The sequence below is a fragment of the Rattus norvegicus genome, chromosome 4 (genome assembly GCF_021556685.1).
Source record: "Rattus norvegicus strain SHRSP/BbbUtx chromosome 4, alternate assembly SHRSP_T2T, whole genome shotgun sequence".
NCBI lineage: Eukaryota > Metazoa > Chordata > Mammalia > Rodentia > Muridae > Rattus > Rattus norvegicus.
In genome coordinates this window covers 131811513-131831276 of record NC_141537.1, presented here as the reverse complement: position 1 = coordinate 131831276, position 19764 = coordinate 131811513, and the positions used below count along the sequence as shown (strand labels likewise).

At 42.1% G+C, this 19764-nt stretch overlaps 1 protein-coding gene across 30 annotated transcripts in view; it reads right to left on the bottom strand.

Annotated features, from left to right (window-relative positions):
- Positions 1–852: 852 nt before the first annotated feature.
- Mitf (melanocyte inducing transcription factor) overlaps positions 853–19764 on the bottom strand; it is a 213232-nt gene continuing 194320 nt past the window's right edge. For 21 of the 30 annotated variants that reach the window (NM_001191089.5, NM_001398550.2, XM_087656052.1 and 18 more), the window contains 3 exon segments: positions 853–4452; positions 8548–8695; positions 11896–11971. In NM_001191089.5, coding sequence (NP_001178018.1) covers positions 4051–4452; positions 8548–8695; positions 11896–11971 — 626 coding nt within the window. In that variant the 3' untranslated portion in view covers positions 853–4050. 30 annotated transcript variants of the gene reach the window in all.

The window sequence follows — 19764 nt, the reverse complement described above, 5'->3', positions numbered from 1 at the left end:
TTTCAACTTACCTGCTTTCCATTTTGCTCAGAAAATTGTCTTGATCGGATGAGCTCTTCCTATTTTTGCACATACATTTTTTAGATATCATATAGTCATATTTCTATGGAAATATAAATAATTCAAGTAATACTGAAAAAGGCCTCAATTATAGTATATTAGAGTGTGAGAAAAAAATTAAACTTAAGAAAGAGCTGACAGTCGGATCATAAGAATTACAGCAAGTTTCTGATGTCTTCTCTAGTTCTCCAGAGGTTCAAACAGGTCCCCCCCCCCCCCCGTAAGGGCAGAAGTTTAAGGTCTGGCTGGGGAATAAAGACCTGTTCTGTCTGACACTTCCCAATTCAAATCTAACATTTATCAAATGATTCATAAGTACTGTGTTTTTTTTTTTTAAAGGAGCTGGCGGGCTGGGTATATTAAGCATTCATTATTATAAATTTGTATTTTAAAAACCCAAGATCTTTTCAGTAAATATGCAAAGGTTTCTCTGACAATTTCTCTCCTTTTTAATAAAGCCTCTTCTCGCTGAAATATTTTACATAAACCCCTTATATCTAAAGTGGATTTCTGGCGTCTGGGAGTTCAAAGTCTCCCCAAATTCAGAACAGGGGAAATGCTACATAATTATAGCTCATTTGAGAGTAAGTCATAAAGTAATCAAAAAAAAAATGTTTCGAACCAAAAAAGTACCATCTTCGAGTGACATTTAAGCTAAACAAAGAGCTGCTGGCAATCACACTTTCCTTGCAATTTCGTATTCATGAGACGAGAGGAAGGGGTGTACTGCCATTGCTTTGAGAATGTCTACATCAGTCAAAATGGGCAGTAACTGGACACAACTGGCCGACACAATGTGAAAAACCAAATGCTTTAATGAGGCTATGAAGAACAACAGTTCAATTATTTCATTGGATACATTAATATCAATCATAATATACAGTGCTGTGGACCATACAGAATGTATTGCTGTACCCAACAGCAGGGGCTGTTACTGACATTACAGTAGCAAGTGTCCGCAAGAGACAGTCATCTGTCATCTTTGTCAAGAAGTTGGGTATTTGTTTATACTATTATCAACAACAACTTCTTCCCAGTGCATTTTTTTCCAAAAATATTAACAAGTTACATTCCTTTGTGCTTTGTGTTTGTATCTTTTAATGTCCTGTGCATTGTGTTTGTTCTTATTGCTTTATTGTTTACAAACAACCAGACTGAACTGTGTCATGCTCTGGGTATGACCAGATTGCTTGTATAGTTTTTGGCAAAGTCAGAAGGTTTGGTATTTCCATTGCCTTACCCAGAGGCTGGTGGAGAATTTTGGTATTTTGAGCACTCGAAACGGAGGTCCAACCCTGAGACACAATTCTGCACCCAGGGGTCGGGGAGTGGCTAGAAACATTCTCTCCTTAAAAACAGTGAGCAAAAACACTTCCTCTTGGCTTAACCGGTCCCTGAAAGGATCCACATTCTCGCTGGCACAAAAGAAATAAATAAAACCACCCCCATGCTGCCCGCCTCTGGATTGCTCGCCTGCCTCTCCCAGCAGCTGTACCTTATGAGGAAGATACCAGGGGAGCCAGCGATGGCAGGCCCAGGGGCTACAAGCCAGGGTAGTGGTGCAATATGCCATACTTTCTCTCAACAAAGCTTCCTAGAAAGTTGTTCTGCCTCGACCAGAGTCGCTTAGCCGTGGGTTAGTCAACTTTGTGAAACCTTGTTCAATTATTTAAAAAGGAAAAAAAAGAACCGTCAGAGTCAGCTAAGAAAGCCTAGCATCATAGCATTGCAATCTTCAACTTCTGCATCAGCCCTCCTCCCCCCCACATAAATATGAAGAGAAAAACAGACAATGCTATGATTGTATTGGTGAACACTATGGTACAATTATCTTTTCATGCACATTTGCATTTCTATTCTAGGAAAAGAGTCACACACTTAAGGGAGTTGAAAGAATGGGAACTTATTTTCCCTACCCCCTTAAGTAATAAAGCTACAAGACTGGATAGCATCATCAGTGTTTCCAAGGATTTGCATTACCCAACATGCATGGGAACCGCTCATTTGACGAATCTCACCAAGGCCATCCATTCATACATCTGACAATCATCTGCTCTTGGATCTCTCCATCACCCATCACCAATTCACATTTGACATTTAAACACTTAAAAAAAAACCCTCCTGAAAAAGGTTTCCTGATGAAAGAATTTGGCACTGTCAGTAATATATATTTCATATTAAAAATATCTGAAGGGAAATTGGAAGCTCTTAGAATGTCTACAGAGGCACCATGCTACGTCGTCCTTCTTCACTCCAGATTCCATCTCGAAACTTTCTCCCATTTTACAGTTCAGTCAGTGCTGGTCCAAAAAAGACTGCTGAGATTTTTAAGGCACTTCATTCTGAAAGGATAAGTTTTATGCCGCTCGCTATTCAACCACGGGCTGCTGCTGAGAAATTCCATGAGACAGCCTGGCTTGGAACAGTATATATCACCTGCACAAAACAGCTAGACTTGATACATGTAACTACAGTTATTGCATAGGGCTATGCGAGTAGGTAATGCACAGAAACTAACTTTACAATGTTGCCACGTTGACAAAATGCTGTTATCAAGTAATCTGCCAATACAGTGTTTCTCTCTTTAAAAAAGAATCCAGCCAGTTTTGTTGAAATAAATCCCAATTCAAATGACCATCACGGGCATGGTAAATGCAATGGCTATCAAGCTTCAAGAATATAGTTATTTTCATACCCTAGAAATGCATATGTAAGTATTTTTTTTCTAGAAAGCCTGGTTATTAACCTAATACTACACCTTAAATGTGTTGAAAAACAGTTTCAAGTGATAGTGGAATATACAAAATATTTGCAAAGCTCTCTTTGAACACAAGACCTTGGGTAAAAGTAGTCTTTCTTGGGTGTACAAAGAATGCAGAGAATCATCGGTGAGCTGTAAAAGTATGGAAAACTCGCCATTTTAAGATGCACATTCTTATAAATTAATACAAACACTGAAAAAAATGACGATAATAAAGACTCTATACAATTAAAAAGGCTAAAACATAATTTAAAAATAAAAATAGTAAAGCCAATTAGAAAGGCGCCCAGTTCGGTTGTCTTTATCAAAAGCAAAAATGGAAAAAACAAAAAAAGTGAAACAAACTTCCGATGCTCCTCGATGTTTTTTATTCAGAGAGGACATTCATTTCCGTTTCGAAAAAATCTTATGAAAAATTGAATCACACTTATTATGAGGAAAACTATAACTGTGCCCAATAAAAGCCAGCAGGTCAGGTCCTACGCTTCATGCCTTGGTCTAATAACTTCTTTCAGTTTGGGTTAGCATAAGTTACAATTTCTAGTTAGACAATCCTCATGAAAATGACTGCTAGATTTGTCTGTATGTAATATATTCTGCTTTTAAGCAGTTTTCAGTACAAAGACGCGGTAATGCTGAGAGAGCACTGTGTCTTTAAGGCAGTACCAGGGAATCGACACATTTATAAAGTGAGAAAGGCTTCTTTTCTTCTTCTTCTTCTTCTTCTTCTTCTTCTTCTTCTTCTTCTTCTTCTTCTTCTTCTTCTTCTTCTTCTTCTTCTTCTTCTTCTTCTATAATCATCATCATCTTCTTTGTTTTCTTCTTTTGGTTGCTTTACATTCATGTAATTAAACTTTACATGTTAATTTCAAAGGAGGTCACAGACAGACAGAGCTCACACGAAGTTTTCCCCTGAATGAAAACGGACAGACACTTACTTCTCTGAAGCAAAAATCCCCTTGCTCAGAAAGCTCACGCTTCGAGAAATCAGTTCACAGATACTGCACGCTGAAGGTACAATACTTAGGAGGCCTTTGTAGTTGTAAAATAGAATATACAAGTCTGGCTCACAAAATTCTAAAAATAAAATATATCCTGGGCTACTGGTAAAGCACGAAAAATTCATATTAAAGGAAAATTATCAAGAAAACCTCTTCAGGTACATTGTGAAGTCTACTGAAGAAGAAGAGAGGGAGCAGTCCGTGTTGAGGCAGAACAAGGCAAGCTCGCTAACACGCATGCTCCGTTTCTTCTGCGCTCATACTGCTCCTCCGGCTGCTTGTTTTCGAAGCTCCTGGGGACACTGATGACAGCAGTGGGTCGGTGACGCCGACAGGTGAGAGGGCATCGTCCATCAGGATGTCTTCCAAGTTGGAGGCCATCTTCCTGGGGATGCTGTAGGCCGGGCTGCTCTCAGGCATTGTGCCGAGGTTGTTGGTAAAGGAGATGGTACCGTCCGTGAGATCCAGAGTCGTTGTGCATGTCAGGTCTGCCTGGTGCTGTACAAGTTCCTGGCTGCAGTTCTCAAGAACTGGTTCTTGCTTGATGATCCGATTCACCAAATCAGGCGAGCAGAGACCCGTGGATGGGATAAGAGAAAGCCCATGTGCTCTAGCCTGCATCTCGAGCTCCTAGGATAAAGTCAAAGTCAGACAGATAAGTAAGCTGTGTGACTGCCACCATTAACCAGTGTTAGGTGCGGTTACCCAAATCCATGGAATATATATCTCCGTGAGTGTTTCTACCTAAGGTTCTGGAGGATAAGGAGAAGCCGGGTCTAACAACGGGGCCATGGCAGTGCCCACTTTGATGATGGGGGTGGGGGTGGGGAAGCTGCATGTAAGGGGACAAGTGGAGCTCTCTAGTGCTTGTATTCTACCTTACTGTGAATCTGAGACTGCTTTAATGACTGAAGTCTACTTTCTAGTTTAAAACGCCAGACCTGGGGACAACTATAAATTGTCAAAGCAAAGCTTGCTACTTTTGAAAAATAAATTCTGCATTTCCCAAAAGCAGGTGGCATTAGTCGTATAGGAAATATCCCTTTAGATGGTATGTGTTTTATTATAAATTATAAATGGAAACACTCTTACAGATATTAATGATTAAGACAAGGATAAGCACCCTGGTCAGACTGGCCATCATCAAAAAACAAAACAAGACAAAAACCGCCTGCAGCACACGCTGGCAAAGGCGCTGTGGGGAGACAGGGACCCTCACCACACTGCTGGGGGAGGGTGAACTGGTGCAGCTACCATAAGCAGCCAGTGTGGCGGTTCTTCAAAGGATTAGAAATGGAATTATCCCATGGCTCCCCCATCTACCCCTGGGTACTTTCTTGAAGGGCCCTATGTCAGCAAACACACAGATGCTTGCTTGTCCATATCTGTGTGGTTGTGCTGTTCACAATGGCCAGGATACAGTCGACCTGGATGCCGGTGGACAGCTGAGCGAATAAGGAAACCGTGATATACCTACACAAAAGAGCTGTATTCAGGGCCAAAGAAACACTGAAATCATTTGCAGGAAAATAAGTGCAACTGGAGGTCACCGAGTGAAATAAAATAAACCTGACCCTGGCAACTACTGTTCTCGCTCACATACGGAATCTGGATTTTTAAAAAGCTTGTATGTATGTGTAAGACATGAAAGTGGATGGGGACACCACAGGGAAGGATAAAGAGGGCCAATGGAGGGAACTGGGTGAGAAAAGACAGTAGTGGGGGATGGTAGATATGTGAGCAAAGGCAGGATACATGTGTGTGAAAATGTCGCAGGGAAGCCTATCTTTTTGTACAAGGCATGTGTGCGATTAAAAATATAAAGTGGGAGCTAACAGAAATACAATGCTGAGAAACATGTAATGCGATGGCATATAACCCGCTCAGGAGATACTTTAAGATTTCAAGGGAAATGGTGATCTCTCAACAGCTGTCAAGCCCCAGACAGTCCCCTGACTTAGAATGAGTAGGCCACACACATTTCCATCCCCATTTCCAGTGAGGCTGTGCTACATGGTTTTCAGTCCCCAGGTTCAGGGCAAGTGTGTTACACACAGTTCTGCCCCCAGTTTCTGCATGAGTGTGCTACACACTTTTTAGCCCCCACTTTCACGGTGATCATGTCCAGGCACACTTTTTGGTTGCCTCACAGCACTACAAAATGGGTTTCTGCAGACACTATAGTGGCGAGGCCCTCATGAGCGCTGGCATGGAATGGCAGGTAAGGGAGGTTCATCTAATCTAATACCAAGGTTTCTATAAACTGTGCAGTGTCTAACAGCACTGTACATTAGTAACTACCTTATAAGGGTTGGGGTCCTAAAAATCAGACAAAATGCTTATTTTCCAGGGGTGTACATTTTCTTTAAAGCGTTCGGAAGCTGTTAAGACATAAATACTCAATATGCTGTTTGAGTTTGTCCAACACATTAGGTATTTCTTCTGGGTTCTGGATGGGATGAAAAAGTTACTAAGACACCAATGGTGCCAGGGAGTAAAGTTTAGGGGGTGGAAGTCATAGTTCTCCAGGTTCCACACACACAGTTGGAGTTCGGGGACTCACCTCTCCCTGACAAAGGGAGACTGTCACCTTTTAATTCAGCAAGGAAGTTCTCATCTAGAACATGGACACTTTCTCACCACGTGTGCTTTCTTACTACTGGCTAAACTGTGCTCCTAGATCCATGGACCGAAGTCCATCTCCAGTAACTGAGCAGGGAGTAAAGCAGCGGCCGACAGGATCTTTGGAGATTCAGTGAGGGTCAAGATGAAGCCAATCCCGCTGACAGAGCTGATCTTAAACTGACAGCCATCAAACCAGTGAGAAAGCAGATTTCTGCTATCTAAACTCAGCTGCTCAGTGGCCTTCTGTCACAGTGGCGTTAGCTGACTGACACACCCTGTAAGTCTGTGACTTCTCAGGTATCCTCATTTCAAGATTCCTTAATAACTGTGTCATCCCCCCCTCCCCCACACGCACTTCTGATGAATCCCTCATATTCCTAGCGTGAACCTCAGGGATTCTCTACTGATATCCAGTTCTCCTTCTGTATGTTAAAGCTCAACAATGTTTGTGATAAAACAACATATTAAAATAAAATATAGACAAGGAGTATATCCTTTGGATTCATCAGATAAGAAAAGCACTTTGTACATGACATAACCTCTCAACCTGGCCAATAAGCATAGGGAAAATCATGGCTGGTCTGTGTTCCAGCGGTTGGATCTGTGAGTTCCTACTAGGGAAGCAGTATGAGTCAGAGACACAGCAGCATAAGATGCCATATGTGTGTCTGCCTGCTCTTCAGACAGTTCCAGAAACAATCCTCTCCAGGCATCTCGCTGAAGCCCTGGGCCATTTAATAAAACAATTCCTCTGATAATAAGGCTTCCTGTTCTTTCTTCCATGAAGATTTCTGCATGCACCACTGAGACTGAAATGAAGGAAAAGCCCCAGGCCTTGGCTGAAAACACAGGTTCTTGTAACTCCACCAACATGAAGGGTAGCAGTGCAGTGTGTCTTTTCAAAACAAAATAAGCAAATAAATTAACTAGGGGAGATGCAAACATCTTACTGAACTCCTTTGTTGTCTAACTAGAAGTGTTTATCAACAAATTAAAATAGTTACTTCGGTTTCTAAATGAACTGTTAAACCTCGTGGAGAGCTACAAGGCTTTATGGCACTGTAGAGCTTGCCTAATTAATGACTTTTTTCCTATAACACAGAAAAGTGGTACAGCCAGTCTCACAGTCAACAGAAGAAAGCCAAGGCGGGCATTGTCTTGGAATCCTCAAAGCCCATATTCCACAACATTCATATTTAAAATGAATCTGTGAGTTTGGAACCTCAACAATAAGACACAACTTAGCTTCTCCTTAGAAAAACTAGCTATATTTTAATAATTTAATAAGGGAATAACATAAGATACCTTACAAATGGATACACTAAGTCCCAGGTATTAAATACCTAGGGCCATTTTATAGAAGAAATGTAACATAAGACAAATAACAGATCAAAGGAGAGGGGAGTAGGAGGCGAAAGGAAGAGGTTTAATTTACATCTACCCTCTGTTTAACCTCCTGGGTTCTAAAACCCAGGCCTAGAGGAGGACCACCTTCTGCCTCCTGACCCCATGGCTGAAGACCAGTACAGCCACAGCAAGTGTGTTGTTTGACTTTTGGGGATGTGAAGTACTAAGCAGCACTGGGAAGACGGGTGTTCAATGACGATGATGCACACCCTCAAGCAGAACGCAAGTGTGGATTCATTCACCCTGAGCACCCGGCCAGGAGTACGAACTTCTGTGATACCCACACAGCACTTTGGGACCTTCTTAGCCACAGGAAGCCTCTTATGATGACTGGGGGGTCAGGGCAAGATGAAAAGTACCCAACGAAAGTGACGACACTGTAGGGGAGGTGACACCCGACAGGCTATCACTCAGAGGGCTGCTACAAAAAGCCAGTGACCTGGGTCTCGGCCTCCAGGCAAAGGGCCCAGGGGTAACTCAGATTTACCAATCTGCACACGCCCAAGTGTGGCTGCCAGTATGCCATCAACATAATTGATGAAATTATTATGAAATTGCCAGTAATGTTTTACCAGTAGGTAAATTCATAATTAGGGTCCGACAAACAGGAAGGCCCTCTCCAGCTCCCTTAGGGCTTCCTCCATTGCTCTTCCTCTTGTCCTAAAATCGGTTCACATGGCACAGGGCAGATACCTGCACTCTGAGCAGCAGATGGCGGTTAGCATGCTCCAGCTTCTTCTGCCGGTTTTCAAGGTCCTTAGCTCGCTGCTGTTCCCGTTGCAACTTTCGGATGTAGTCCACGGAGGCCTTGAGGATGGTCCCCTTGTTCCAACGCATGTCCCTGTGGTGAGACAAGACAATGGACCCTTTCAGCAACTGGGAGTTCAAAGAAAATGCCGTACTTGGTGTCCAGTTGGGAAGGCGATTGCAAATAAGTAATGGCTCACCCCACTAAGTGCTCACCCTACACTGGCCACTGCCCACTGACTTGGTATATACCATTTTACTTTCCCCGGATAAACACCTTTCATAAGGTGGAGACATTGTACAGATGTTGAAGCCAGTACCGTACAACTCAGTCTAGATCACAGACCACTCATTAGGTGAAATCAATTATTTAACTTATGTGTGCAGATTACCACATCTCATTTATAAACTGTCTTAAAGAGTGGTATGTATATACCTGGGACCATAAAGACTTAGTCGAAGAACCAAAGTCTTGTGAGACCCCACCACTTGTCTATGGTGTGAAAACATCATCTTGGATTTCCGTCATGAAGAATCATGGGCATCATCTAACCTCTCTCTGTATCCATTTCCTCAACTGTGAAATGATGTCACTATGTGCTCTTGAGCAGCCTTGTAAATGAGTAATTGCATCAAAGGAGATGCTTTATATGAACTTGAGAATACCATTCAATACTGGAGCAAATACTATGTTAAGCTTTTAACACAGTAACTACAACAGACATGCTTGGAAACCTAGCGAGATTCTGCCCTAGATTTCCAATCTCAACAACTGCCAACGATGTGACAGCCTTATCATTGTGGCCCCAATGTACCAAGTGTGGATAAAAGCTGGTCTAACATAAGCTAGCATCATCTGCGAAGAGGAAACATCAATTCAGAAAATGCCTCCCTCAGACTGGTCTGTAAACACATCTGTGGGGACATTTTCTTGATTAATGATGGTGGTTGGTTGGCCCCGATTAGATGGCCTATGACACCCCTAGGAAGTTGGTCCTGGGATATATAAGACAGTAGGCTGAGCAAGCTTTGTGTGAGCAAGTCCGCATTTCTGTATGCCTCTGCTTCAGTTCCTGCTTTCAGGTTCCTGCCTTGTGGGCTTTCAGTGATGGACTGTGATTGGAGCATGAAAGCCAAGTAAAACCCTTCCTTCCCAAGATGATTTCTGTCAATATTTTAATCACAGCAATGAAAAGAAAACAAGGGCAAAGTTACACTAAAAATCTTGAGTACCCCAGAACAAATAATGGAGAATGAACTATATTTTATGGAAGTAATCTTTCCGGTCTCTTTAGCAGACGATTGTTAACAGTGATGACAACTATGGTGGTAAAATAAAAATCTCTCTGATATAAATAGAACCATCAACTCCACCACCTACAGCGACTAAGAGCTGATCAGAAATGTCATATGGTAAGGGGCAGGCCATTTAAATGAGCCACCTGGTCACTGATCCTCATATGGGTTGGCTTAAGAGCAAAACAGACATTCTCCCAGGAGAAAACTAGCTATAGACCCCAGAGAAGGTCCTGAGGTGGGTCCCCAGTGTCTAAGTACCAAAAATGGCAGCCCAGGGAGGTGTCCCAAGACACTCAGAGTGAGCACTGGGACCAATTCTCAAGGCTAAAAACTAAAAGTAACAAAAGCTGAAGCAGCCAGCCAGAAACACAACTGTAATGGACCATGCCTCATATAGGCCACCAAAGAGAGAAGCCAGAGCTGGGCTTCTCAAGGCGAGCTGTTGGCCACTCAATTCTCAAAACATATTTCTCTCAGGTATCTAAGGATATGCCTACTTGAGATGCGATAAATTATGTTTCTTGATAAAATGTGTTTTGGATAATTTAGAGGAATCTTTTTTCATGGACAATGAATATATATGTTCCTCAAATATAAAAGTCAACTAAAGTACACTCACTCTAGGGAAGGAGCTGGGACACTAATCAGGTAAAGTGCACCTCTCTTTCAGTTCCAAGGCACACTCCAAATACCTAGTATGGAAAACCCCTAGTGCATTATCTTAAGACAATGTCCACCATGCAAACTCCCTGTCAGCTCCTGCTGTAAACACGGAAGCATTCCACTACAATTAAGGAGACACGTAAATGCAAGCTTACACTAGAGCCCCATAATTTCATAATCTGTTACTGAAGAGATCTGCACGCTGCGGTTTAAAAAGGATATGCTAAAAACGGGGAAAGCTGATAAAGAAGAGGAATTGGGAATTCAATTTCAACTCTCATGCAAGACTGACTGTAGGAAATGAAGGTCACCGCCTTTAGGAGGATAAATCTGTGCAGCACAATGGAGAACCCGGATGTCTCCAGCTTGAAAATGCCTCTCCTTGAAGCCTGGGAAGCCAGAAGTGTTAGAGACAGAAACGGCTGCACATTCATCAAAACCACCTCACAATAGGTAACGGTTTTATTTTATTTTGCTACAAATTCCCCGACAATAATGTGAGTCGTGAATTTAATAAGCCTTGAATGAATAATGCTTGATTGCGTCTTTACTTTTTATTAGATAGCTAAAAGGTCATATTCAAAGGCTAATTTCATAGAATGCCTGTGGGGGCCATTAAAATATATACATCCTCCAGCTCTTTACCTCAAATGGGCCAATTTCTAATGGATAAAAATTGTGTATTTGTTGACCAGCTTGCTGACGTGGCAGATAACTCGTGGTAGGAAAGACTTGAAAATTATCTGTTAGCTGTTATCTCCAAGACAGGAGGCAGAGAAGACCAAAAATTGAAACAGAGATCAGCTGACTTGTAGTTTATAAGAGGATTAACCATTGCTTTCCACCCCCCTAGATTGGTAAAACACACAAAGAATATGCAAGTTTTCATAAAAAGTATTGACCTCCTGCCTTTCCAGTATCATTGGACTCGACATTTCCAGCATCTGCTCATCAATGCCTGTCTAGAGATGTTACACAGGTGAGGTTCATACACGCCACACATCTTGCCTTGGCAGCTATTGGGGTCTTGTATGTGTGACCACGAAAGCCTGCCTCAAGCCCCAAGCTCAAAATTTTCTGCCAAGTTCTCAGATTCCCATAAACCCTACTCCTCACATTCAAAGCTCACTATCTCAGCTCGTACAATTCAGTACATTTCTCTTGAAATTTTTAGTTCGGTGAAATTAAGCAGAGGAAATGCTTAGAAAAAGGAGGCAAAGGGTGAGGGGGAGAGAGAGTTCTTTAATTTCTCTAAGAGCATATTTTGCAACATATGAGAAAACGGAAAGGTGTGAAAATATATGATGCAGATTAACATGCAATCGTACTCACGGATCGTTTGACTTGGGAATCAAAGTACCTAGTTCCTTAATGCGGTCATTTATGTTAAATCTTCTTCTCCGTTCAACTTCAAGAAAAGAGCATGGGAAAGGGCCATTAGTGACCACGGCGCACACAAGTTCAGCACATCTCATTAAAGGCATGTGCACACTGACTTCGCCAGCCGGGACAATGTAAACTTGAGCCGGCTTCACCCTCCATTTCTCTTCCCTTTTGCTCCTGGAGGGTAATGAACTTTAAGAAGGGAGGATCTGCCTTTGGAGTACCCTCATTTATAAAGCTCTTAGGTATGCAATTTCCCACTAAATTCCGTAACAGCCCTGAAACTGGGGCAGGGTCCTCAGCTACACATCGAAACTGTCTGTATTGTGCTTGTTTTACTAAAGAGAAAACAAACTTGTGCTCACAAAATCTGCACAGATCTGTAATGACACAATTAAAAAAAATAGCAACAACAATTTAACAGAACTTGGACAGCGCACGCCTGCTCGTGCACGGCAGCAGAAGTGCTTTTGATGTTGAAATCTGAATTTTACACCATTTTTCCAGTCACGAGATATCACTCTTGTTTAGTTTTTCTTTACCACTTAAAGATATGTTAAAACCTCTCCTGGCCCAGGACTGACAAAAATAAATATACAAGTTACACATGTAACTTTAGATTCCTTAGTGGCCACGTTAAACTAGTAAAAGAAAAGGTATTAAATTAACTTTAATATTCCATTGAATCCATTTTCTATAAGCCATTATCATTTTAACGGGTAATGAATATAAAAAAATTAAATTAGAAGGTGCACATTCTTTTCTTCACACTAAGCTTTCAAAATCAAAATATTTTACAGCTCAGCATATTTTTGTGTGTAAGGCCAGGGATCGGTCCCAGGGCTTTGCACATGCTAGGCAAGTGTTTCCCTGGCCCAGCTCCCAGGTCAGCACAGCCTAATCTGAACCAACCACAATTCGGATGCTCTAGGCATTAAATGGCATGTAGTTACCATGCTGGACAACACACATCTAGACCATGCATCCTGCAAGCATCCTCATCCTGTAGTCTATCACTCTCAGGGGATGACGACCTAATAAGATAGTAAGTGTTTTCAATTTACCTAATTTAACAAATAAACCCCAAATAAGGTAAGGTCTAATAAAATGGGTTTATGTTAAGGGCCCTAATATTTTATTTATATCTGCCTAATATTTTGCATGTGTAGATAACTAGTTTTCTTCAGAATTTTTCCAACACAAGTTACTTACTACTTGTCTTACCTGAGTAATGATTCCAATGATTAACTATAAATATATTTACATATATACATATTTATACACACACATATATATACACAAATATATATCTATATAATGCTAATTCCTATTATTAGAATTCTAGAAATATAAGAAACGTACACAGAGATGCTACATAACAGTCAATGGTGCTGATGAAGGGAATTTTAGATCTCATAATTTTCAGCTCAGCTTCGCCGTACCTCAGGCTAAATGGTAACTTACCTCGTTAGTATCGACATCCTTTCAAATGTCTAGGACAGAACCCTGAAATCGGCTCCAGACCATTCTTCCTCCCATCTTCCTCGTCTGTCATCTAATACATCCTTCGTTAAAATATTTCCTGACTCTGTACTCTAGCAAGTCTCCTGTTTCCTGCAGTGGAACACCACCCCTGTCTGGGTCGTGTAACTGGTCCCTCTGAGTCCCACAAGACCACTGCACCTCTACCATTTGACCAGGGGAGGCACTCTGCTAAGTCCCAAGTGAGGTCATGTCAACCTGAACCCTCCATTTTATCTGAGGCAAAGTCAAGTCCTTGAGGTGTCCTACAAGAAGGACCTGGTGGCCCTGCCCTGCCCATATCACCCTTTACTCCCCTTCCAGTGTGACAGCGTCTTCTCTGGCAATGGACCTGTGCTTTTCTGCTTTGTCCCCCCTGAGGCTGTTAGTCCCACAGCCAAGGCCATCTTCTATTATCCCCTCTGCCTAGAACACTCCTTTTCCAGACCCCTAAGGAGCCATCCCCTCTTGTTTCCTATATGAGTTCCCAGGTCATCCTATTCAAAATGACCCATGACCCCCATGCCTGTAATGTTACCATATCCCCTGGGCTCCACTTCTCCTCCGAATCTAACACGTATTATTCCGCCTCGCATCCCAGGCAACCAAATGACCCAGCACAGTTAGCGTAATGAGAGCCTCTGCTAAAACATTCTGCACCCACTTCCTCTCGCTCACCTGCTCGCCTCCGGGTTCTCTCGCTCTCAACATTGAGAGATGCCACAGCTACCTATTGGATAGGATTTGCCTCTTCAAACATTTATTATAAAAGTGATATGACTTTATAAAACTTTAAAAAAAACCACACCCGAAAGTGTCTAAAGCTAAAGATCAAAAGAACTCTTAGCATTACCAGCATCTACATGTCTGGGGCGATTGTCACAGACAAGCTGGTTTCTAGATCTTGGCCAGTGAACTCACAAATCCCTCTAGTGTTTTCCCTTTCGTAAGGGGATTATTATAGTTATCCTTCTTGGTCCTCTCAGTAGCTAGTGTGAGGCATCTGACAGCTGACTTGAACATGCCTACCAGGAGGAAACCCATTTGCCCAGTTTGCTCTTATTATGCTGGAACTTGACAACTTGTAATGGCAGAGAGAGTAACTAAATACACTAAGGCGTTCGCTTGCACATCTCAACAAGCATTTTCACAAGCTAAGTCCTAGGAAGAAGGGAGGGCTGAGTCAAGGTCAACAGGACCCTGAGTATTGTGTCCCAGGAGCTGGACTTGACTATATTTACAGCTCTCCAACTGAGAGCTGAGCCCATCTGCAGTTTACTGACAACCTTGAATGAGGGCTCTGCTGGGAACCTGAGCACAGGATCATGGATGCCAGGATCCAACTTCATTTCAGATGTCTCAGTTAGGTGACGCTTTGATACTACATTATTATTTTATTTCTAGGGAGTTTTAAAAGAAAGACTGTCTTTAAGTAAAATTATTTGGGACCTGGGAAAATTTTAGGCTGTAAGCTCAGATCTTTAGTTTAAAACTGAGGAAAGCTTCTCACATGGGGAGGGAAGGTGGAGAGGCGGTGCTGATGTGAGTGCCTAGGGCCTGCGGCCCTCACCAACATTTCTCAGTATAATGTTCCCAAGACAATGGATCTGAGAAAACTGGCAACAATACAAAAACACAGTGCTGAAGTGCCTGAGTTACAACGTAGAATAAAAACTATGCGACAGTATTTAAGAAATTAACATCAAGTGCTTAGCACACACTGCCCAAGTAAAAATAGATAAAGAAAGGGCGATCAGGGGCAGAATATGGACACCATGACACAGGTGTTAAAGCACACAAAGCGACACTTTTCACTCTCTCTGTGCACCTCGCTTCCTAGGAAAGGCCGGGAAAACAACACTTACTGAAAACTAGCAATGCTTGTATCTGGCTGTTAGAACAGAGCCAGGCTCTTCTCCTCTCTCTTAAATCCAGAGCACGGATTCCACACAGGACTCTCATTCTCAAATTCCAATGTAAGAAACAGCGTAAGAGAAGGATGCCCATGCTACTCCCTGCCTCTGAAGCCAATCTCTATTTTCACTGGGTAACTGGGTAGTCAGTCCCTCTTAAATGTCTATCTTTTTTTTTTGTTTGTTTGGTTTTTTTTTTTTTTTGTTTTTTTTTGTTTTTTTTTGTTTTTTTTTTTTTGAACTGGGGACCGAACCCAGGGCCTTGCGCTTGCTAGGCAAGCGCTCTACCACAGAGCTAAATCCCCAACCTTAAATGTGTATCTTAAACATACAGTTTTCCCAGGAAAAAGTTTCAAGGGTTTGTGAAGAGTAAATTCCACAGATAAAAACATTCTAATGTTCCTGGTTGCTGCCGCTGCAGAGAGCCCCTGGGCAGCACCCCGCGAGCAAACTTGAGCCTCGGGACCACAGGTAAGACCAACTTGTCTGCTGCAAGAGAGCTGCCTGGTGAGATCGGGACACACAGAGGCAGAGTACATCTAGGACCGGGCACGTCCTGTGTTTGCCGGAGGTCCCATGCCCGCGGATCCCGGCCCGCAGCAGCTCTCTGCTCCCAGACCACTTGGGAAAGAGGCCTCACCACCTGATCAGGTGGGCACTCCTGAGGCTGCAGAGCGGAAGAGACCACCAACACTGCCCACCCCTGCCCACATCCCTGGCCCAAGAGGAAACTGTATGAGGCCTCTGGCCTCCCGTGGGGGAGGGCCCAGGAGCGGCAGGACCCCTGCCTGAGACACCGCCAGAACCTGAAGGAAACAGACCGGATAAACAGTTCTCTGCACCCAAATCCCCGGGGAGGGAGAGCTAAACCTTCAGAGAGGCAGACAAGCCTGGGAAACCAGAAGAGACTGCTCTCTGCGCACACATCTCAGACGCCAGAGGAAAAAGCCAAAGACCATCTGGAACCCTGGTGCACTGAAGCTCCCGGAAACGGCAGCACAGGTCTTCCTGGTTGCTGCCGCTGCAGAGAGCCCCTGGGCAGCACGCCACGAGCGAACTTGAGCCTCGGGACCACAGGTAAGACCAAATTTTCTGCTGCAAGAAAGCTGCCTGGTGAACTCAAGACACAGGCCCACAGGAACAGCTGAAGACCTGTAGAGAGGAAAAACTACACGCCCGAAAGCAGAACACTCTGTCCCCAGAACTGACTGAAAGAGAGGAAAACAGGTCTACAACACTCCTGACACACAGGCTTATAGGACAGTCTAGCCACTGTCAGAAATAGCAGAACAAAGTAACACTAGAGATAATCTGATGGCGAGAGGCAAGCGCAGGAACCCAAGCAACAGAAACCAAGACTACATGCCATCATCGGAGCCCAATTCTCCCACCAAAACAAACATGGAATATCCAAACACACCAGAAAAGCAAGATCTAGTTTCAAAATCATATTTGATCATGATGCTGGAGGACTTCAAGAAAGACATTAACACACTTAGGGAAGCACAGGAAAACATTAATAAACAAGTAAAAGCCTACAGAGAGGAATCGCAAAAATCCCTGAAAGAATTCCAGGAAAACACAATCAAACAGTTGAAGGAATTAAAAATGGAAATAGAAGCAATCAAGAAAGAACACATGGAAACAACCATGGATATAGAAAACCAAAAGAAGAGACAAGGAGCTGTAGATACAAGCTTCACCAACAGAATACAAGAGATGGAAGAGAGAATCTCAGGAGCAGAAGATTCCATAGAAATCATTGACTCAACTGTCAAAGATAATGTAAAGCGGAAAAAGCTACTGGTCCAAAACATACAGGAAATCCAGGACTCAATGAGAAGATCAAACCTAAGGATAATAGGTATAGAAGAGAGTGAAGACTCCCAGCTCAAAGGACCAGTAAATATCTTCAACAAAATCATAGAAGAAAACTTCCCTAACCTAAAAAAAGAGATACCCATAGACATACAAGAAGCCTACAGAACTCCAAATAGATTGGACCAGAAAAGAAACACCTCCCGTCACATAATTGTCAAAACACCAAACGCACAAAATAAAGAAAGAATATTAAAAGCAGTAAGGGAAAAAGGTCAAGTAACATATAAAGGGAGACCTATCAGAATCACACCAGACTTCTCACCAGAAACTATGAAGGCCAGAAGATCCTGGACTGATGTCATACAGACCCTAAGAGAACACAAATGCCAGCCCAGGTTACTGTATCCAGCAAAACTCTCATTAACATTGATGGAGAAACCAAGATATTCCATGACAAAACCAAATTTACACAATATCTTTCTACAAATCCAGCACTACAAAGGATAATAAATGGTAAAGCCCAACATAAGGAGGCAAGCTATACCCTAGAAGAAGCAAGAAACTAATCGTCTTGGCAACAAAACAAAGAGAATGAAAGCACACAAACATAACCTCACATCCAAATATGAATATAACGGGAAGCAATAATCACTATTCCTTAATATCTCTCAATATCAATGGCCTCAACTCCCCAATAAAAAGACATAGATTAACAAACTGGATACGCAACGAGGACCCTGCATTCTGCTGCCTACAGGAAACACACCTCAGAGACAAAGACAGACACTACCTCAGAGTGAAAGGCTGGAAAACAACTTTCCAAGCAAATGGTCAGAAGAAGCAAGCTGGAGTAGCCATTCTAATATCAAATAAAATCAATTTCCAACTAAAAGTCATCAAAAAAGATAAGGAAGGACACTTCATATTCATCAAAGGAAAAATCAACCAAGATGAACTCTCAATCCTAAATATCTATGCCCCAAATACAAGGGCACCTACATATATAAAAGAAACCTTACTAAAGCTCAAAACACACATTGCACCTCACACAATAATAGTGGGAGATTTCAACACCCCACTCTCATCAATGGACAGATCATGGAAACAGAAATTAAACAGTGATGTAGACAGACTAAGAGAAGTCATGAGCCAAATGGACTTAACGGATATTTATAGAACATTCTATCCTAAAGCAAAAGGATATACCTTCTTCTCAGCTCCTCATGGTACTTTCTCCAAAATTGACCATATAATTGGTCAAAAAACGGGCCTCAACAGGTACAGAAAGATAGAAATAATCCCATGCGTGCTATCGGACCACCACGGCCTAAAACTGGTCTTCAATAACAATAAGGGAAGAATGCCCACATATACGTGGAAATTGAACAATGCTCTACTCAATGATAACCTGGTCAAGGAAGAAATAAAGAAAGAAATTAAAAACTTTTTAGAATTTAATGAAAATGAAGATACAACATACTCAAACTTATGGGACACAATGAAAGCTGTGCTAAGAGGAAAACTCATAGCGCTGAGTGCCTGCAGAAAGAAACAGGAAAGAGCATATGTCAGCAGCTTGACAGCACACCTAAAAGCTCTAGAACAAAAAGAAGCAAATACACCCAGGAGGAGTAGAAGGCAGGAAATAATCAAACTCAGAGCTGAAATCAACCAAGTAGAAACAAAAAGGACCATAGAAAGAATCAACAGAACCAAAAGTTGGTTCTTTGAGAAAATCAACAAGATAGATAAACCCTTAGCCAGACTAACGAGAGGACACAGAGAGTGTGTCCAAATTAACAAAATCAGAAATGAAAAGGGAGACATAACTACAGATTCGGAGGAAATTCAAAAAATCATCAGATCTTACTATAAAAACCTATATTCAACAAAATTTGAAAATCTTCAGGAAATGGACAATTTCCTAGACAGATACCAGGTATCGAAGTTAAATCAGGAAGAGATAAACCAGTTAAACAACCCCATAACTCCTAAGGAAATAGAAGCAGTCATTAAAGGTCTCCCAACCAAAAAGAGCCCAGGTCCAGACGGGTTTAGTGCAGAATTCTATCAAACCTTCATAGAAGACCTCATACCAATATTATCCAAACTATTCCACAAAATTGAAACAGATGGAGCCCTACCGAATTCCTTCTACGAAGCCACAATTACTCTTATACCTAAACCACACAAAGACCCAACAAAGAAAGAGAACTTCAGACCAATTTCCCTTATGAATATCGACGCAAAAATACTCAATAAAATTCTGGCAAACCGAATCCAAGAGCACATCAAAACAATCATCCACCATGATCAAGTAGGCTTCATCCCAGGCATGCAGGGATGGTTTAATATACGGAAAACCATCAACGTGATCCATTATATAAACAAACTGAAAGAACAGAACCACATGATCATTTCATTAGATGCTGAGAAAGCATTTGACAAAATTCAACACCCCTTCATGATAAAAGTCCTGGAAAGAATAGGAATTCAAGGCCCATACCTAAACATAGTAAAAGCCATATACAGCAAACCAGTGGCTAACATTAAACTAAATGGA